Genomic DNA, 19,245 nt, shown 5'->3' on the forward strand with positions numbered 1-19,245 from the left:
TACCAAAGAGTGAATAAATTTGAATTTTTTTTTTATCATGAGGTTATTTTTTCCGATGCAAATAAGAATAACTATTACTCTGTATAATTCAATTTCCTACTATCCAACAACATGTAACACTTTTCAATATATATTGCAGGGCCGATAAAATACACACATTTTGGGCTTGAGAGCTCCTAGAGAGAAGGATCGTATATTTAGTGAAGGATTGATTTTGTTTCTTTAATATTTTAATATTTGCATGAGTTTTGGATCGGGTCAGTTTGTATATATTAGATTAAAAATAAAACAAAATTTTAAAAATATTACCCATCGGAAGTTGAATTTCTCTATAGGTGCGATTTTTGTGTAAGCAAGCTAAAAGTTGTCACTTTTGTGTTAGAAAATATAGTTAAGTGACTTTGGTGGGAAAAAAAAAAGTGATAGTTATGTGACTTTTGTGTTAGAAAACATAGTTAAGTGACTTTGGTGGGAAAAAAAATGATAGTTATGTGACTTTTGTGTTAGAAAACATAATTAAGTGACTTTGATGAAAAAAAGGGATAGTAAATTAACCATTCATGAAATTTACCCTTTTTCACAGTTGAGGTGCCTGGTTTTGAGTGAATCCCACTTTACCACCCCCCCCCCCCCCCTAATATTTAAGGGTTGGGAAAGGATACCCCCCTCACATATTGAATGGGAACGATAAACCCCCTATCTAATATTTTCCGGTGAGAATCTTTTGTTTTTAATAAAGATCTTTTTTTCTTTTTCTTTCTAGAATTAAATACAATATATAACTCTTATTATTGTCCTATTACCTATTCCGTGAAAAGAATGTATAATAACTACTTGAAAAAATACGGTAATAAATTTCAAGCTACATGTCGTTGTTTTTTTTTTTTTTTTTTTTTTTTTTGAACTAGAGGGCCAAGATCTTAATTATGATACAATCTAAATACAGTCTAGTATCAGTACCCGCGTGAGCGGACGATATTAAAAAACACTAATCTATGTTAAATTGTGATGTCGCTTGTTTGAGGACATTGTATCATAATAAAATGTTAAGTATCATCTAATTTTCGATATAATACACTCAAATTAACGATATTTCTGTGAAATTAAAGTAAACAAATTAAATCTTTTTAAATATTATTTGATTTAATCTTTAGATTTAATTCATAATATATACACACACACACATACACATCTATATACAATATATATATATATATATATATATATATATATATATATATATATATATATATATATATATATATATAATACTTTTTTACTATGTGTATATGGAAAAGTATTTACGGAATATGACGAAACTTTCTCTTGTTATTTGTCGTAAGATATATTGATAAATTTAATAATTACTACTTAGTACTATTTTACATAAGCAATTGAATTATCTCTTTTTGTTTCAGTCCACCAATTTTGTGTTTTAATTTTAATTGTTATATATATATATATATATATATATATATATATATATATATAGAGAGAGAGAGAGAGAGAGAGGGAGAGATTCAAAACTTGGACATATAGAGAAAAATATAGGTAAGATTTAACAAAGTTTAGTGACTTTTTATTAATTTTTTGAAATTAATTACTTATTCTCACCAGAAAATATTGGATAAGGGAGTTATCGTTCCCATTCAATATGTGAGGGGGGTATCGTTTCCCAACTCTTAAATGTTAGGGGGGTAAAGTGGGATTCACTCCCTGGTTTTAATTCCATCATTAGTATAATATCCGTTTCTCCTTTCGCTCCTTCTCTTCCCTGATGTAATAAAAAAATCATGAGCTAAATTATGAAATCAAGAATCTCACACTTGGTATTCAAACCTGCAACCTGCAAATGTAGATAATTTTTTAGTCACTTGGGCTACTACGAAACTTTTACATGAAGGTTTAAATTCCATTAATAGTATAATATCCGTTCCCTCTTCTCTTCCCCGATCTAATAAAAAAAAAAAATCTTGAGCTAATTATGAAATCAAGAATCGCACACTTGGTATTCAAACCTGCAAATGTAGATAATGTTTTAGTCACTTTGGCTACTACATCACAAGCTTTTCTTAAATAAAGGAATTCAACAAGTTAATTATATATGCATATATAAGGGGAAATTTTAATAATGTACAATCTAACATATAACATTATATTTGCGTAGTCATATTTTTAAATTACACCCCGCATAGCCACTTTTTCACAATATACAACATTATAAAACAATATATAACTTTATGCATCTGGAGTAGACAATGTATCAACCTTGTATAAAAAGGTATAATAATGTATAGAGTGTATAATATAGTATAAGAGGTGTTTATATCTAGTGGCGGATCTAGAATTTTCATAGAGGGGTTCAAAAAATAAAAATGTAGTGATTGGGTTTTGAACTTGGAACATCAAGGTGAATTTTGAACACCCTAAATCACTGAATCAACCTCTTCTCTTGTTTTTTAGGGTATTCAAAATCCATATATCTACATAAAAAATGAAAAAATACCTTATATATACTGTATAATTTTTTGCCGAGAGTAGTGAACACCCTCGGCGGGTCCTAGATCCGCCCCTGTTTATATCCAAGAAAATTCAATTGTATACAACAATATACAACATTTTTTTTCAATTATATTATCACTTCTGTTATATCCAAGGTACCCCCAGCCTGATGGAATCACATTCCATTTGGGGTAATATTACAAACATGAGTGTATTTATTTTTTCTAAATAGTCATAGATGGTTATTTTCCCTATACAAATTACTCCATTAATATAATCCTCTGATAAGTGAACTCGATTGAATGTCCTTTGAACCGTTTTAGCTTCCACACCTGCTCATACAGAAGTACTTGACGGAGTGCTGAAATATATTTTAGGAAACACACTAATTTTTCTTACATAGAATCTAAAAAGAACTTAGCGAGTAGTAAGTTTTTTTTTTTTTGTTCAAATGGGTCCAAAGCAAATTAATTTGTTTAATGAAGCATGTCTACTTAACCTAGAACCAAGCAAAAGTTAACTAGAAAACCAATCATTTGTAACTAGGTTACGAAAGTTGAACATTATATTTATGTAGCTCAATTCTTAAAGTTGCCAAAGAAAGTAGTGATAAATGAATTGAAAGCGTGATTGACCGATTGACAAAAATGATACCATGCGCCCAATGTTGTAAAGCAATTTAGGTGGTGGAAAACGAAATGGCATTATATTGATTAGAATCATTCCTCTTTGAAGATTGAGAACATGATCATTATGACAGATTTGGCTTATCCCATTGTATATAACCTTCGGTCGTTTGGTTTGGAAGCAAATTATTCTAGGATTAGTTATATAGGAATATAGAAGAGGTAGTAATATGAAAATTACAATATACTTCCTCCAGTTTATTTCATGTGAAAGTGTTACCGTTTGGGAAGGCAAATAGTTTTTTTTATTATAATTTCTTTAAATATTTGTAGATATTTTGAATAATTAGCTATATTGATGTGTAATACTTTTCGTGTAGTGTTACATATGTAAATTTTCGTTTTAAAATTTTGAAGAATCTCTACTCGAATTGATAGTCAATACTCAAAATCAAGTTTTTTGGTCCTAGTTGTTATATCCCGTATTTTGTACATTGGGATAATCCGAGCTAACCATGAAAAGTTAAGGACAAGACTATTCCGGGATACGAGGTTGAGACTTTTGACCTTCGATTTTGTTTTAAGGCATAGGTTGCTTATGATTTTATTGGCATGGAATATTAAGAAAAATTTGGGGTTAAAAGTGAATTATGAAAAACTATTATTTCATGAAATAATGCCAAGTTGGCCGTGTGGCACATAAGTGGGGTACCACCCATAGTAAGCAGCCAAATTAAATTCATCAAGCCATGTGTGGGCCATGGGACATTTGGATGAATTATATATGTGAACAAGTGATGACTAGCAAGTCATAATATTCATATCTCAACTTAGAAGCTTGGAGAAACATGAAGAAAAAAGGGGAACCATATTCGGCCATAGTTGGCCGAATTCATGTCCATGGAAATTGATCAAAAAAAATATATTTTCTTCTAACTTTTCAACCAATTGGAAGGTCCTAATCAACGTGGAGTAGTTGTTGGAGCAATCAAACCATTCATTCTTGCAAGGCACAACCCTAGCCAAGTTGAAGAACTAAGTGGAAAAGGTAAGGTTTAATCTTCTTTTCATATGTTATGGATGGTTTATGCATGTTGTAGTGGGTGAAAAAGGATGAAATTCATGAAATTTTGTATGTTGAAGTTGGGCCGTGTAGGTGTTGTGTGTGTTGGAGTGATGAACTAATTTTATTTAGTGTTTTAGTTGATGATTGTTGTGGATTATATGATAAAAATGAAGGTTTAATGATTTAAATTGAAGTTGTAATCGTTTGTGGGTTGTTGTAGAATTTAATGTGATTCTAATATAGTTTCTTGAATTTATGAGAATGATGTTGTTAACATGTGGATTATTGGTATAGTTCATGAATTTGGAAGAAAGAAATGTGTTGTTGTTGTTCTTATTAAATTTGGAAGGTTTCGGGTTATGTTGCATATTGGTTGGGTTGTTTTGAATATTGTGTGGATTGGTTGGAGTGTTCTTGAGTTTTGTTTGAATGGTTTCGGATTAGTGCTTGAATGTGTGAGCATTGATGTTGGCTTGATTATACGTGGTTGATTTGAATATAAATGGAATGTTGTCGAATTATGTAGAGAAGAGTTATTAACGTTAGAATGCGTTTTGAATTAATTGTTGATGTTGTTAGAATGATTGTTGGTATTGTTGTTGAAGATTTGGCCGAGTTGAATTCTCGGGGTTGTTGAATTTGCAGGGGAAATGCTGCCCAAATTTCTGTAAATAAAGTACTAGCTTAGAATTGGATTCCTAAGTGCTTATGACTAATGTTTGGTGTCTAACGACGTTGTTGTAGATCTTGAGAAGCCGAGACTTAAGTTCGGATTAGCTTAGGAAGCGGACGAGGTATGTAGAGCCTAACCTTTCTTTCTTTTGGCATGTCCTAGTTGTAAGTAGGCTATGATACGAGCCTCGGGGTAACTCCATTCTTGCGATCCGAGCATGTCTACGATTCTTATTCACTTCTTGACTTTCGCACTCTTAATATAGTCCAGCTATGGTCTTTATGTCTTTTGTAAGATTGGATTTCAAATGTTGCAAAAAGAATTTTTGTTCTTAAAGGATTCTATGTCTAATAATGGCCGTAACTTTCGTAGACGGAACCGGATCGCCTCGATATGCTCGTAGAAGATTCTATAGCGTATAAAGGCTCTAACTTTCATAGGCGGGCCCGGATTGGTTTGATACCTGTCCGTGGTCCCCGAGACTTTCTTTTGTATAGTTCTATCGACTTTTTGAAAGGACTTAATATGGCTATCATCCCGACCCCCGAGTGTTGATTACTTACTTATCTGTTGAGTCTGTAATGATGATTTTTATGCATATGGTTACTCACGACTCTGCTCGTGCATCCTGTTGTTATATCCTTCGCCGAGTCCCGGACCGGTTATGTTATCGTGCGCACTATTTATATTCCGGAGTATGATGTGTTACGGTTCACCGAGCTCCTCGCTAGAGGGCCGGGTTCCGTTTATATTTTGGTGTTATGATGTGTTATGGCGTTATGATGTGTTATGGGATTATGTCGGGTTATGGAGATATGAAATCTTCTGGTGTTATGCTGTGTTATGGCGCCATTGACGGGTGGGCGATCATATTCCCTGAGCCCCATGCATGATTTGTGTTTTAAAAGTAAGCAATTTGATATTCTGGATATTGCACTTATTTTCTGTACTTCTTGCTCCGATTACGATCCTGTTTACCATATTTCATGCTTTGCACACTCAGTACATATTTCGTACGACCCCTTTTTTCGGGGTCGCGTTTCATGCCCTTTGTGTACGTACGCCCACTTTGGTGATCCGTCAGCTTAGGACATTTACTCTGCTATTTTGAAGCGCTCCCTTGTTCCGGAGCCTATATTTTGGGCACAGATACCTTTGTTATATATGTGTATGTGTATGTCTATTCAGGGGTACGGCGGGGCCCTGTCCCGTCATATGATTCTGTTATTACTTTCTTAAAGGTACGTACACGTATGTGTGGGTTGTGGGTAGTTCTTTGTTCGGTTGTGTTCGCGTATGATCGTGATTTGGACGTCCCTATATTATGACGACCTTGCGCTTATGTGCGATATCATCTGCTGAAAGTTGTGACGACGATATGTATATATATATATATATTTGGGACAGCTTTGGGGCGACGTTTCTCTTTTCTGTATGTATAAGATTTGGATATGCTAGCTATGGTCTGACGTCTGATCTCTGTATATGTATAATCTGTTTGTATGCTGATTCTGGTCAATGGGTGTGTACGAGTGCCCAACTCGGGCACTAGTCACGGCCTACGGGGTTGGGTCGTGACACTAGTACTCTACGGGTCACATAAATTTGGGCAGAAGGAATATGAATTAGTTATGTAGGAATTATGAATAAATTGATTATAAAATTGATGGTGTAATGTAGGAACTTTATTATAAGTATTTGATTTATTGTATAAAACTACATTTATAATGTATAATTAAAAATATTACTCAATTCCTTAACAAAGTTGTTTACTATATGAAGGTCATTTTTTGTCATTATTAGCTTTAATTCATGTATTGTTAATATATGCATTTTCATTTCACATTCTATTTTGCATAAAATAATATGTAAATTTCCGCACGACTTATATGTGTATTAGTTGTGCGAAAAAAGAAAAATGCCAAGCAAACATTATTTAAACAAGGACAAAGGGGCAAATATACCCTTTAACTATAGGATATGGAGCAAATATAACCCTTGTTAAAAAAGTGAAGCAAATATATCCTCGCCATTATAGAAAGGGCGCATATATGCCTTTTCGTTAACAGACCTATATTTATTGAGATAAAAAATTCTAAAACTGATTTATTAATCCCAAAATTCCACGTGGCATTTAAAATATCACAATACCCGTTTTTTACTTTCCCATACCCGACCCAGACCCAACCTGACTAAAATTAAACCTAATCCCATAATCTTCAATTCGGTCATCACCCAGATTACTTACAATCAAATAGAGAACCTGAAAACTCTAGTTCCGAAATTAATCAAAATTTAATTAATTGTACAACTGATTAATCATAGTAATTCTTTCAACGTTGGAAGTCTGTTACAATCCAAACAAGTAAACAAAATTTGGTGCTTCGAACAAAGGCTAAAGTAATTCTCATTAGAGAAGGCAGCCAAATGATTACAAAGTTAAGCGATGCAAGCTCCTTTTCTGGTTTTTTGTTTTTTTTTTTTTGTTTTTTCCTTTCTCATAATTGTTGTACATGTGATTAATTCTGCATAGCTAGACGTGCTAGCTCTAATTTGATGACGGAAATTTACCATATCTAGCCAACTTTTTTTTTTTTCCTTTTTTTCCCTATTTGAAGTGAATTGTTATTCTCCTAGTCCAGAATCTCATACACAAAGCCAAATCATCAAATTAGTTTCAGCTTGTAGCCTCAGATATGTTGTGGAGTTTGGGATGCCATGTTCTTGGTTTTGCACCTGTGAAGTGAATCTTACCTCGGGTTTTTCGAAACCAGTAGAAATGGGTAAAGTCGTAACCCTAGGGATGGGTAAAGACAGGCAGATTTTTCTGGCTCTGCGCTTGTTCTGCATAATATAATGAAGAATTCGTCGATCTCTTTCTTATGTTGATCGGTCTGGGATTAGGTTTTATTTTAGTCGGGTCGGGTATGGGGAAGTAAAAAAAAAAAAAAAAAAGGTATTGTGATATTTTAAATGCCACGTGGCATTTTTTGAATTAAAAAAATCAGTTTTAGAATTTTTTTTTATCTCAATAAATATAGGGTTGTTAACAAAAGAGTATACATGCACTCTTTCTATTTGCTCCGCTTTTTTAACGAGAGATATATTTGCTCTATATCCCATAATTGAGGGGTATATTTGCCCCTTTGCCCTTTAAACAATGCGAAGTTTTATGTGGAGAAGGAAAAAAGTAACCAAACATGATATATACAGTGTTATATTCTGTTTGGAGATTATTTCTTCCTATTTTGTAACCAAGCGATACCTCCTCATGGAAATGTTCCACATAAAATCATTTATGATAGAATAATTAGTTGCATAAACATATTAAATAGTACTTCAAAGATGTGAAGAAATTAATATTTATTCATAAAAGGGAATGATAAAAAGGAAAGGCACAATGAACATGTTTTCACATTATTCCACGTAACTAAAAGTTCAGCTCCATATAGCATAGTGCAATTCAATTCTTTTGAATCATTGTGGAGGCTGTGAAGCCATAGGGTCTTAGATTTCCATATTTAGGATCAGAAGCGGAGCCAAGATTCGAAGTTTGTGGGTCCGAGGTTCTAATTCTTTAAAGTTACTGGGTTCTTAATTAATAATTTATACAGATTTGACAAAAAAATTTATACGAGATATATGGTTGGACAAGCATCGAGTTTGGTCGAGCATTAATTTTATGAAAAAGGCTCGCCCCTGTTTAGGATAAGATACAACTTTCTCTAGAAATAGGCTGTGAATCCGTACTTTCTTAGGTTTCCATATTTTATTTAGGAGAAAATACAACTTTCGGTAGGGATTTATATTTTTGTGAAACCTCTTTTCTTTAATAATCAGTTGGAACATCTCATCTTTGCTTTTGCTGAGGAGCCATCTTGTCCACTTCCCCCCACCTCAATCAACTTATCAGACATTATTGTCTCTTCTTTTTCTAAAACATCACTGTTTAAAACCAAATTATAAATGAATCACGCTTAATTTACACATATACTTTTTTAACTTAATTATTTTTAGTAGTATATATAATTTTACCTTATTAGATCAGTTAATCATAGTAATTTGATATGATTTGGTGTAATCACTAATTTTCACTTGAATTGATATGCATGTCTCATGTTAAACTTGCAAGCAAATACATCGACAACCCCTAAAATTTGCTAGCAAATTTTGAATCTCAGCCTTCTGTTTGTTCCATTGAACTTTTTGATGAACACATGATAAAGTGTTTGGATTAGACACTTTCGGTTCAAAATTTGAAATTTTTTTTACGCATGTTCTCAAGTTCCTATCACGTAGATAAGTTGATCACTGAAAATATGTCATCTTCATTAATTATACGAATTAACCTCAATAAGCAGTGAAACCTCAGGCCTGTTCCAATTGAGGATGATGTGTATAGTTAAAGACGTTTGAGAACACACGTAAAAGTTTTTTTCAAAATTTGAACCGAAAATGTCTAATAGGAACAACTTATCATATGTTTTAGGTGCTCAACTGAAACAAGTCGTAGTTCGAGTGTTTAAATAAAATTTGATGGCAAGTTCAGGGGTCTGTTTATTAGTTAAGCCTTCAAGTACGAATACACGAATACATACACACCCCACTATTTCCTATCCACTACCCATCGTAAGCTCAGCAAATGGATCAGTTTTTTCAGCTGCATTGTCTTCTTTTCTCCTTTTCAAAAAATAAATAGAGAAGTTGTTGCTATTTCATGGAATGACAAAAATATGGCCCATGCGGGTCTCGAACCTGCGGCCTTCGCGTTATTAGCACAACGCTCTAACCAACTGAGCTAATGGGCCAGATGACATTTCAGTGCAAGAGATAGATTTTATTGAAATATTTAATTTTGTGTCTTATTTGGCTAACCACGGAGGTAACGAAGGAAAGACTTTTGAATAAGTAAATATGTGTCTAATTTATCAAAATATTCTTTGAATTTTGTGATCCTAAATGTGCTATGTGGGATATTAGAATTAAAAAAAAAAATTATCTTTTTTAAACATACTAAAAGAAAAATTTTAGGCATAAACAGAAATAAGTATCTATTAAGTTAAGATATGCTTTGGCCTATAAATAGGAAGAGCCAAAACAGTGTTAGAGTGAAGTTTAAAGAGAGAAAGAGGAAGGCATGAAGAGTCACGAGCCACGTTCAAGCTCTTCTTGTGCAGCTTGCAAGTTCTTAAAGAGAAGGTGCATTCCAAACTGTCAATTTGCTCCATACTTCTATCCAACGAGCCCAAGAAATTCGCCAACGTTCACAAGGTGTTTGGGGCTAGTAAGGTGAGCAAGATCCTTAACGAAGTACCCGAGGAGCAACGAGAAGATACCGTTCATTCTCTCGTTTATGAGGCTGAGGTGAGGCTGAGGGACCCTGTTTACGGTTGCATTGGTGCCATAGCTTCATTACAGCGGAAGATGGTGGAGCTACAACATGATCTGATGCTTGTTCGAACTCGCCTTGCTTATTGTGCTGCTAACCAAAACATTGCCACTAATAGTTATGACCCTTTCAATCCCAACATGCCTTGCGATTTTCTGGACGTTCCTGTCTCCAATAAGTACTTGGATAGCTATGCTCAAAGCTCCTTTAGCATGGACCATGGTGGATCTACTAATGAATTTGGCCAAGTTCCATTTCCTTGATCACTACCCCATGTCTTTGCTTCTGTGTCTAGTGTTATTATTAGTTCTACTAATAACTTCAAGGACCTTGCCAGAATGGTAATAGAACTCCATGCTATTCGTTGTAATTATTAAAACAGACGTGATGGGGATAAATAAATAAAAAGAAAAAAACAATAACCATTTTTGCTGACACATGGAAATTTAACGTAAAATTCCAAATTGGGTAATTGATTGTATTAGATACTTTAAAAACTCGGTAAGCTGCTAACTTTCAGCTTTAGCACTCTGAATGACTACGTTTCTTTTGAGCCGAAGGGTCCACAAAGGTAGAGGTAAATACATCATCCTAAGTATCTACCCAATATATACTCCACTTGTGGAATTACAATGTTGTTGTTGGTGGTGTTGGTGTTTCAATGAGTTGACTTCCTTTGGTTTAACACGGTCTACAGTTCACACTACACAGCTATGTTGCTCGGACTCTTCAAAAATGTCAACGGGTATGTGTCGGATTCTCCAAAATTAGTGCATTTTTAGAGAATCCAACATAGGTGCGACAGTATTTTTGAAGAGTCCGAGCAACATAGCTGCACAACACATCCTCGGGAGGGCTTTAAAGATGCTCCATCACCATCCATTGCCGGTGCACTTTTAACTAGTGGTTTAGTGGAAACATTGGAATCCTATTTCATCAACTAAATAAAAAGGAGTTAATACAACAAATAAGTTTAATGTTTATGTTTCTGAGCTTTTAGCGGTCCCGCTTGACGTCAAAGCATGGAGAAGATACAAAAAACATAGCAAGATCGCAGCACTAGATTAAATGGAACAAATAAGTAATCGAATGATCACTAGTAACGAGCTAACAAAAACTTTGACAGTTTTTTTTTTTTTTGGATTTTATAGTCATGGAGGATCAACATACTTCTCTTCCACAGTTCATCTTACATCAAGACTAGTTATCATTTATCAAGACTAGTTTCTCATCAATGATTCGTGAGCCAACTTTACATATACTGCACATCCATCACAGGGATAACTTTCGACGTTCAGTGATCACTTATTATAGAAGTAAATCTAACAGCTGCATTTGGCAGGTACAAATTAGCAACTACTACAAAGAACCAAAAATTCCTCTATTTATGACGCGTGACCCAGGATCTCCAGCCTACAGTTTCTAGTTGAAATGCTCCAGTGATGTGCCAACAACAGCAAAAACAAAAACAACATACCCAGTGTAATTTCACAAGTGGGGTCTAGAGAGGATATAGTGTACGCAGACCTTACCCCTACCTTGAGAGGTAAAGTAGTTGTTTCCGATAGACCTTCAGCTCAAGGAAAAGCATTTCAAAGCAGTTCGGAAAAAGAAATACGGAAGTGGAGATCCAGTGATGTGCGATGACATAGAAACCTGCCAGAGCTTCTGAGCTCTGCCCCAACAATACCCCAGAGGCCTGGGTTATAATAGAGCAAATAATGCAAGTACGTACATTAATCATTCAAGAGAAAGAAGCATCAATGCAGTAGAATGATTCACACAGCCTCAATACTCCGAGAGAAACCCAGTCATTCTTTGGGGGTACTTATCAAGACGTCATAAAACATCAACTAATATGAAACCTACTTAAAATTAAGTGCAACTTCACCCTAATAAATATTACAAGTTACAACCAACCTTGTAGCATAATAACATATAATGTACACAAACATGGCAGATCCAAGTACAAACACACTAAAATCTTAGTTTCTTGAGCTTCTTCTGTTAACTAGATGGAAATTTTACAAGAAACTTCCGTGTGACTTTAGCCCTTGGTCAGCAGCAGCTATTAATTGCCCTAGTAGATGTAACCGCTGCAGAAACTATTTTCCTGTGAAAAGTACATGAAGGTTAGCAAAACGAACATCTTTCTAGAAAATAGGCAAGTAATTAAAGCTTTGAGTGTATAGCAACATCTACATCATTCAACAATACAAACACATGTGACTTCCAATCATTAGGTAAAGACCAAAAGTAAAGAGGAAGATTTTCTTACCAATATAAAAGCAAAGGGGAATATAAAAAAAGCAAATAGAGAAACAGCTCAGTATGTGTCATATGTGGGTGAGAGAGAGAGGAGATAGAATCCTATGCTAAAAAAGTAGTGCAAAAATTTGCATTACTGTTTCCAAGTCAAATTTTCATAAATCTTGTGCCTCAGATGGCATACAATCAGAGAACATAGAATCTTACACTCTTACCCTGGCAATTGATATGCACAACAATGAAAGATAAGCATGAATCTTTTTCCACACCATATGACAATTTCGTATCAGGAATTCTGGCAATTAGTCATGATTATGTTCAATATAAAAAGTAAAATCAGAAGCTCCGTTTCATAAGGATGATAACTGTTTTCAAGTAACCCTAGCTTATCCTAAAGATCCTGAGTAAAATACGGCAGTACATTATACAAGTCCATGAGACAAAGCAATGTGGCTCAAGAGTCACACAACCTTCAACATGACGATGTGTCTTCTTCCTTTCTCTGTCTTAAACGCTCACTGGAAGGAAAAACAAACATCATCAAATAGGATGACAACAACTTGCAACTCCCGCCAAACAATTAGAAAGCGAAAACGTCAGAAAAATGCAAAAGCTGGCACTTACATTTATTAACAGTAGATCCCTGTAGATTTTCTTGTTATTAATTTTCCCTTACAATTAGCCTGCTCACAACTAATCACATTATCTTTTGAATAACCAGAGTAAGTATGAGGCAAGTTTAGCCAGAAATGAAGCATACCACTTTGCTCATATCACCCTTAGTTCAGACAAGCCAATGTTCTCATATAGCCACAACATCTTTACGATGTTGCGATGAAGGCTTACTCAAACATCCAACAAAGAAGTAAAAGGTACAGTTATGGTTCCCTTTCCTCAAATGTTTTAACTGAACAGTAAGCTCCAGATTTTGAAGAATAAAGTGAGTGCCAGAATTTAGAGTATAAACTCAACCATTTAGATTCAAATGTATACCTCAATTTAACTTCTAAAACAATTCCCATTAGACCATGTGCACCTGCTATTTGAGCTCCAGTTGTCTTAGATATCCCATAGTACTTGCTCATTACAAATGAGAAACCCTGCGATCCTTGCATTTATGTTGCAGATCCAAGATAAGCAGCTAGTCCCAATGAAAAGTTGAATGAGCCAACAGATACAAAGGATGCCTTAGAGATGCCACAGTATACGATCTATCAGAAGGTGTATGTGGTAACCATAAATTGCTTCTATTAACCAAGTCCACAAAATTAATAGGACGAAAAGTTAAAGAGAATGAGGTAAACTGGAAAGTGCCAAAAAAGAATTTTAGGCCAATTTTCAAGGACAGGTAGTATTGAGGGTGATAATCACCAAGGAAAATGTTGAGCGCCAAGAAGAAGTGACAAGTCACTAAAATGGTCAATATATTTGACAATTATTGTCAATTGAACTCGATTTAGTAGGATTTAGTAAGTAAACAAAGTGCGAACATTCTGGTCAAAATGAAATAGACCGAGTCACCGAGATAAACCACATCTGACTAGCTTCAAATTTGAAGTGTCAAATATACAGTTTTGCTTACTATGAAGGAAATACCAGTCCAAAATTTCTACTGTTTTCTTACAAGTAATAACCATGTTGATGGTTGTAAATAGATTATACTCTAGAAGATTCGTATAAAAGTGTTCCACATCACGAAATGCGACTATAAACATTGAAAGTGTGAATATTACATTTGTCTTCAGATATTTCCTGAATCTCTTCTCCTTTTATCTCTCTTCTATCTCATATGGTATCAAAGTTATTGTGAAATTACTCCTTGTCAGCCGATGTCCAGCAGAAGAATTTTCATGTTGCGTGCATTTTTTCGGCTTCTTTTCATTTATTTATTAACCGTGGTGTCTGGGATGCTATTGTCGCATCTGTTAAAGTTTCTGTTGCTTTCTGTGAGTGCTGTACATAAACCAGCAGTACCTATCAACTCAAAATTTTCATGTGAATCAAGCCCAAAAAGCCACGCTACAACAGGAGTTCCCATGTGCCTCCACAGGCCACCAGCAGTCATTCTTCAGCGCCACGCCATGTCATACGCCTGTATGGAAGTTTTTGACGATCTTTCGAAATTGCTTTAGTACATTGGGGATCGATTGGTCCATCTCCTCGGACCCATCTTGATCCCAAGAGATACCAACCTCAAAAACTCCAAGTATTGACAACACAATCAACTCTGAAGAAGACTTTCTACTGTCAATCATTTTTTGTAAAAACTTCTAGGCTACCTGAAGGCCAATTAATGTTCTGACACTTCCCTTCTGAGCTTTTAAACTTCTGGATGACCGAACAGCTTCCATCATCTATTCATTTTCTGCTCTGTCAGCACTCCAATACACTTCTCACCCTTCCCAACCTCATTGAGGCACTGCTGTGTTGCTGCACACACATTCCAGGGACGAATTTCCCTCCGGCTTATCTTGTCCGCCCACGCTTACGATTCAACCCATAATGGCACCTCGACTTCAAGATCATCAACAATAAGCTTCAGTGATCCCAAAATTTGATGCGGGTAAATCTCACACATCCTATCGTATGGGCTCTATTTCCGGTATCTTCTCAATTTCTAAGAATCCAGGGAATCGATCTCCAATTGTCTTGAAGACTTCTCCGATAAGAAGGAAAACCAGCAACTTTATCCAGACCGGACTGGGACCATCACTCCAAATGCAATTCATATTTATTGAAGTTTCACCTCCCATTTTTAGATCTTTTCACCTCAACCCTCGATGGAAATTCAATCAAGAAATAACCACCACTCATTCCTTAATTACAACACCTGCTTGAATCCTCCAAGTTCTATGTACCCATTGTTGTAGTTCAATGTGATTCGGAGGAATCAAAATCACTGCGGCCAACAGAACTAACTAAACATCTACTCAGACATTCCATTTTGCCTTTAATAAAGCATATGTCGATCTTGAACTGATTGCACTCAAGATTCATTTTCCACGATCTTGATATTGTGTGGGCCATACCTTGATTTGAGCTACTTGGGCATAGGTTCCTTTCTTGTTACCTGTTTGCGAATCTTCAAGCTGATTCACCCCTTTATCAAGAAAATTCCTTATTTTATTCCCTGAATATTCCCATCCAGCATTACCTTCAAGGACATCAAGGACTCTAATATATTTTCCAAAAGAATTAAAGTTTTGGATGACATGGTAGGAATATAATTGATTGGTGTTTCCCCATTTTTGATAACGTTATTTTTTTATTTTTTTGATTAGGTTGATAGGTGTTTCTCCATCTCCTACATATCTTGTGTTTCCCCTCAGAAGCCCATTTCATATATTGAAAGAGGTCAAGAATGCTGAAGTTATCAATAGTAATTCAGTTGATAAAACTTTTCCTCCTCTCAACAGTTGCAAACACATTATCACTTAGCTCCAACAACTTGAAACTTTTTTTGCCAGCCAAAAACACCATATTCCTAATTTCCTACCTATTTTATCTTTCTTTTTTTCATGAAATAAGTGGTAAATTCCTACCTATATTATCTTGCCAACCTTGCAATAATCACCTATCTCGTCATCGTATGCTAAAGTTCAGTTATTCAGTGATTGCTACTCAACTAAACAAGTAGACAAAAAGAAGCTGGGTAGCAGATAAGAGCACGAGTAAACAGCTCTAGGGGAGTTAAGAGAGAAGGCGAAGATTTCAAAAGAGGTTGAGATGAGATAACAGAGGGTTTAGGAAAAGAGAGAGGAGAGATTCAGAAAAGAGAAAGAAGAAGTTTAGGGATATGAGAATTGTCAAACAATCTCCCGCACAATCAGTTGGAGAAAGAGGTTAATGAAAGTTGCATGCCTCCCAAGAGAGAGAAAAGACCCCATTCCAAAAGTGTGTGAGATCTCTATAGTGTTACCTGCACCAACACGTGGAGATCTGATTAATAACACTCCTACAACTCTACAACATTACATCCCGACCTATCATTGTTGTCGGCATCCCACATAAGGGTCGAATGATCCAAGCCATGCATCAAATCTTTCACCAATTGTGGACTTATCTCCTATACATAACACACTTGTGGCCATTAGGAAAGGCAAAATCCTATTTCTATATATACATCTTTTAATTATGCTCATTGTAATAATCCAATTATGCTTTATTATCGTCCTTATCCCCTATTGTTATCTTATTCCTAAGTCAACGGGCAAAGATATTTCTCATTTAGGCATGCAACATGCTATGATGTAACTGTAAGAGATATTTGTTTTACACTGTCAAGAAAAAAAGAGCCTAAAACCCTAACTTGCCTACCAGCCAGCTTACGTATCTCCTATCCACATCTTCCAAACATATGAACTATACACTCTAATATGCTGGAGAATGCACAAGGTTCTTGAAAATCAACGAAAACTATGGAAAGCTAGGCTGCATACGCAATCTGTCAAGGAACATCCTAAAGTCTAAGACCCAGTCACAATCACAAATAGTAAGAAAGTTGAAAATAAACATCGCTTACATAGCAGTAATTATAAAGACTTAATGGTTTAGCCTATAAAGCAAGAAAGAAGCATGACGAAAAAGGCTGGGAATTATGAGGATTCGTAACATAACAATGATGTAATATATACAGCCAACAACCAATAGCTTGCATTAATAACTGCAGACATGATGGGTTATGCACTCATGAGAAACATCTTTAGTGGACAATTTTACTCAAAACTGGACCTCGGGAAACCATAATAACTGATTATCAGTGATCTCTTAAGGATGATTCTAGTCTCTAACTTCAAGTATGATCCAATTGATTGTGTGAAGAACATGATATTCTGGTTTTGGTAAATTTCACTGCTTTTAAGGACATAAAAAACTTGGTTTGTGAAGCACACCAAAAGAGCCCCTTCAAGTACTCAATTCAGACAGATTATTTTTACTAGTTCTTCAGCATTCTATGACAAAATTAGTTTCGTCTTAGGAAATTCCCAGATTCCAGACAGAAATTGATTCATTTTTCCGAACTTTAAATAACCTGTTTAACCCTTGACAGACCCAAACTCCAACATTCTAACACTCTGTTTGGATGGTTGTTATGTATTGTTTCATAATGCATCGTATTATATTGTATTGTGTTGTATTGTATCGTATTGTATCGTATTGTGTTGTTTCGATGAATACAACGTTTGGATAGATTCTATCGTTTTCTATCGTTACATAATGTCACACATCAACAATTTGAAGCATAAACGTACAAGAAAAGTAGGGTACGGGATAGAGCTACTAGAAAATGTAGGGTAAAAGATAAATTAGTATTATTATCATATAATAAGTTAAAGGTAAAATGGGCAAAAAAAAAAAAAAAAAAAAAGGTAACGACGCGATCACACCAAATCACAAAATGGAACTTTTCTTCACTACATAAATCCATCAATACAATACAATAGAATTTAAGTAACAATAAAAAAAAACATTGTATTTAAACTAACAACACAATACAATAACGTAACAACATCCAAAAAAGCAATAAAGAACAGCTAAATCAATAAGGGCAAAGCCAAGAGCACAGTAAATATCCGAAAATTCACCTGTCGAACAAGGATGCTTGGCAGGACGTTGTTTAGACCTCTCGATCTTCAACTGAGTTTCCATAAACATATTCATCCTTTGAACCTCAAGTTCCTTAGTGAATTCCATCCTCTCCTTCTCCAATTCCATCATTTTTTGCTGCTTTAAGCTTTCAATCCTTTCATATATCTCTCCAAACCTCAATATTGCACGCGATAATTCCTTATAGGCCATATTACTCTCCTCATATAACCCTACATACTCCATCCTATTGTCATTTGAACCACTCGAATATGACTTAACCGTAACTGATGATGTGGCAGCCGGTGGTCTAGTAATGAGATAATCAAGGCGGTTATAAAACGGCCATTTTGACGGAATTGACTTGGTTTTCTCAAGTTTGTATTTCTTCTTTAAAGTATCGATACGGTTCTTACACTGTAGATGAGTGCGTTGAGGCTTAACGCCGTTTTGACGTGAGTTAACGGAGTTAGCGACTTCTTTCCAGTCGTGTTGACGGAGATTACCGCGGTTAAGAGTGAGATAGCGGTGGCCCCATGCTTCGATTAGGGTTTCAGTAGCACCTTCACTCCAACAGTCTTCACGTCCACCTGCGTGAAGCCTAGGGGTAGGTGTAGGGGATTCGCTCTCCATAGAGGGTGCTAAGGTGCGCCGGAGCTGAAAGGGAGAAACATCGGGCAGATGGGATAAGGAATGAGTTGGCCGTACATCTGACCGGAAGACTTAGGGGACGGTCAGCAGCTGCTTATTGGAGGATTGGATGGAGTGGGTTTCCTCCCAATTTACTTACGCCTCACTTCTAAATTTCTTCTTTTTTTAAGTATGGATTAATTAATAATTACTTGGGGCTCGTTTTAGGTCGAGAGAGCTAAGGATTAACTAATGTCCTAATTGAATTTGGAATGAGTTTATTTTATATTAGTTAATCAATCCGCGCCTCGCGTACATCTTTTTATTTTTTATTTTTTATTTAATTGATAGAAAAGAAATGAAAATCCTATAAGCCCCAAAACTAAAAAATATATGACGACAATATGCATATGAAAAAACAAACAGAAAAATAAAACAACTATTAAGCAACACATTTGATAATATTGATCAATAAACACTTCTAAAATAAAAGAAAATAGTAATT

The 19,245-nt window shown here is 35.2% G+C and overlaps 2 protein-coding genes and 1 non-coding gene across 10 annotated transcripts; 1 reads left to right on the forward strand and 2 right to left on the reverse strand.

Moving 5' to 3' along the window:
* Positions 1-9,601: 9,601 nt before the first annotated feature.
* On the reverse strand, positions 9,602-9,675 carry TRNAI-AAU (transfer RNA isoleucine (anticodon AAU)). The gene has a single exon. It is a non-coding gene; the product is annotated as a tRNA-Ile (tRNA).
* A 229-nt stretch (positions 9,676-9,904) lies between these two features.
* Positions 9,905-10,530, forward strand: LOC132029821 (LOB domain-containing protein 21-like). The gene is given in 2 exon segments (XM_059419199.1): positions 9,905-10,098; positions 10,101-10,530. Coding segments are annotated over 2 exon segments (513 nt in total). The 5' UTR covers positions 9,905-10,004; the 3' UTR covers positions 10,520-10,530.
* A 1,445-nt stretch (positions 10,531-11,975) lies between these two features.
* Positions 11,976-18,962, reverse strand: LOC132053963 (trihelix transcription factor ENAP2-like). 8 transcript variants are annotated; one of them, XR_009414215.1, is made up of 3 exons: positions 18,110-18,962; positions 13,518-13,711; positions 11,976-12,369 (listed from the first exon to the last, which is right to left on the reverse strand). XR_009414215.1 is itself a non-coding variant. In XM_059446082.1 (2 exons), the coding sequence occupies exons 1-2, from the start codon at positions 18,741-18,743 to the stop codon at positions 12,362-12,364; spliced, it is 642 nt and encodes a 213-aa protein (XP_059302065.1). In that variant the 5' UTR covers positions 18,744-18,948; the 3' UTR covers positions 11,976-12,361. The 8 variants fall into 8 exon arrangements, 5 of the variants coding, with proteins under 5 accessions (XP_059302065.1, XP_059302060.1, XP_059302041.1 ...); XR_009414217.1 differs by having other exon boundaries at positions 13,518-13,624; positions 18,110-18,958; XR_009414216.1 differs by lacking the exon at positions 11,976-12,369 and adding an exon at positions 12,994-13,042.
* Between the last annotated feature and the right edge of the window lie 283 nt (positions 18,963-19,245).

This window comes from Lycium ferocissimum, chromosome 1 (genome assembly GCF_029784015.1).
Source record: "Lycium ferocissimum isolate CSIRO_LF1 chromosome 1, AGI_CSIRO_Lferr_CH_V1, whole genome shotgun sequence".
NCBI lineage: Eukaryota > Viridiplantae > Streptophyta > Magnoliopsida > Solanales > Solanaceae > Lycium > Lycium ferocissimum.

Excerpts from the sequence above, each read along its gene's own strand:
- LOC132053963 (XM_059446058.1), bottom strand. The coding sequence starts at position 18,743 with ATGGAGAGCGAATCCCCTACACCTACCCCTAGGCTTCACGCAGGTGGA. Across the intron at positions 13,712-18,109 it reads CAAGCATCCTTGTTCGACAG|GCATCCTTTGTATCTGTTGG; the intron begins GTGAATTTTCGG and ends GGCATCTCTAAG.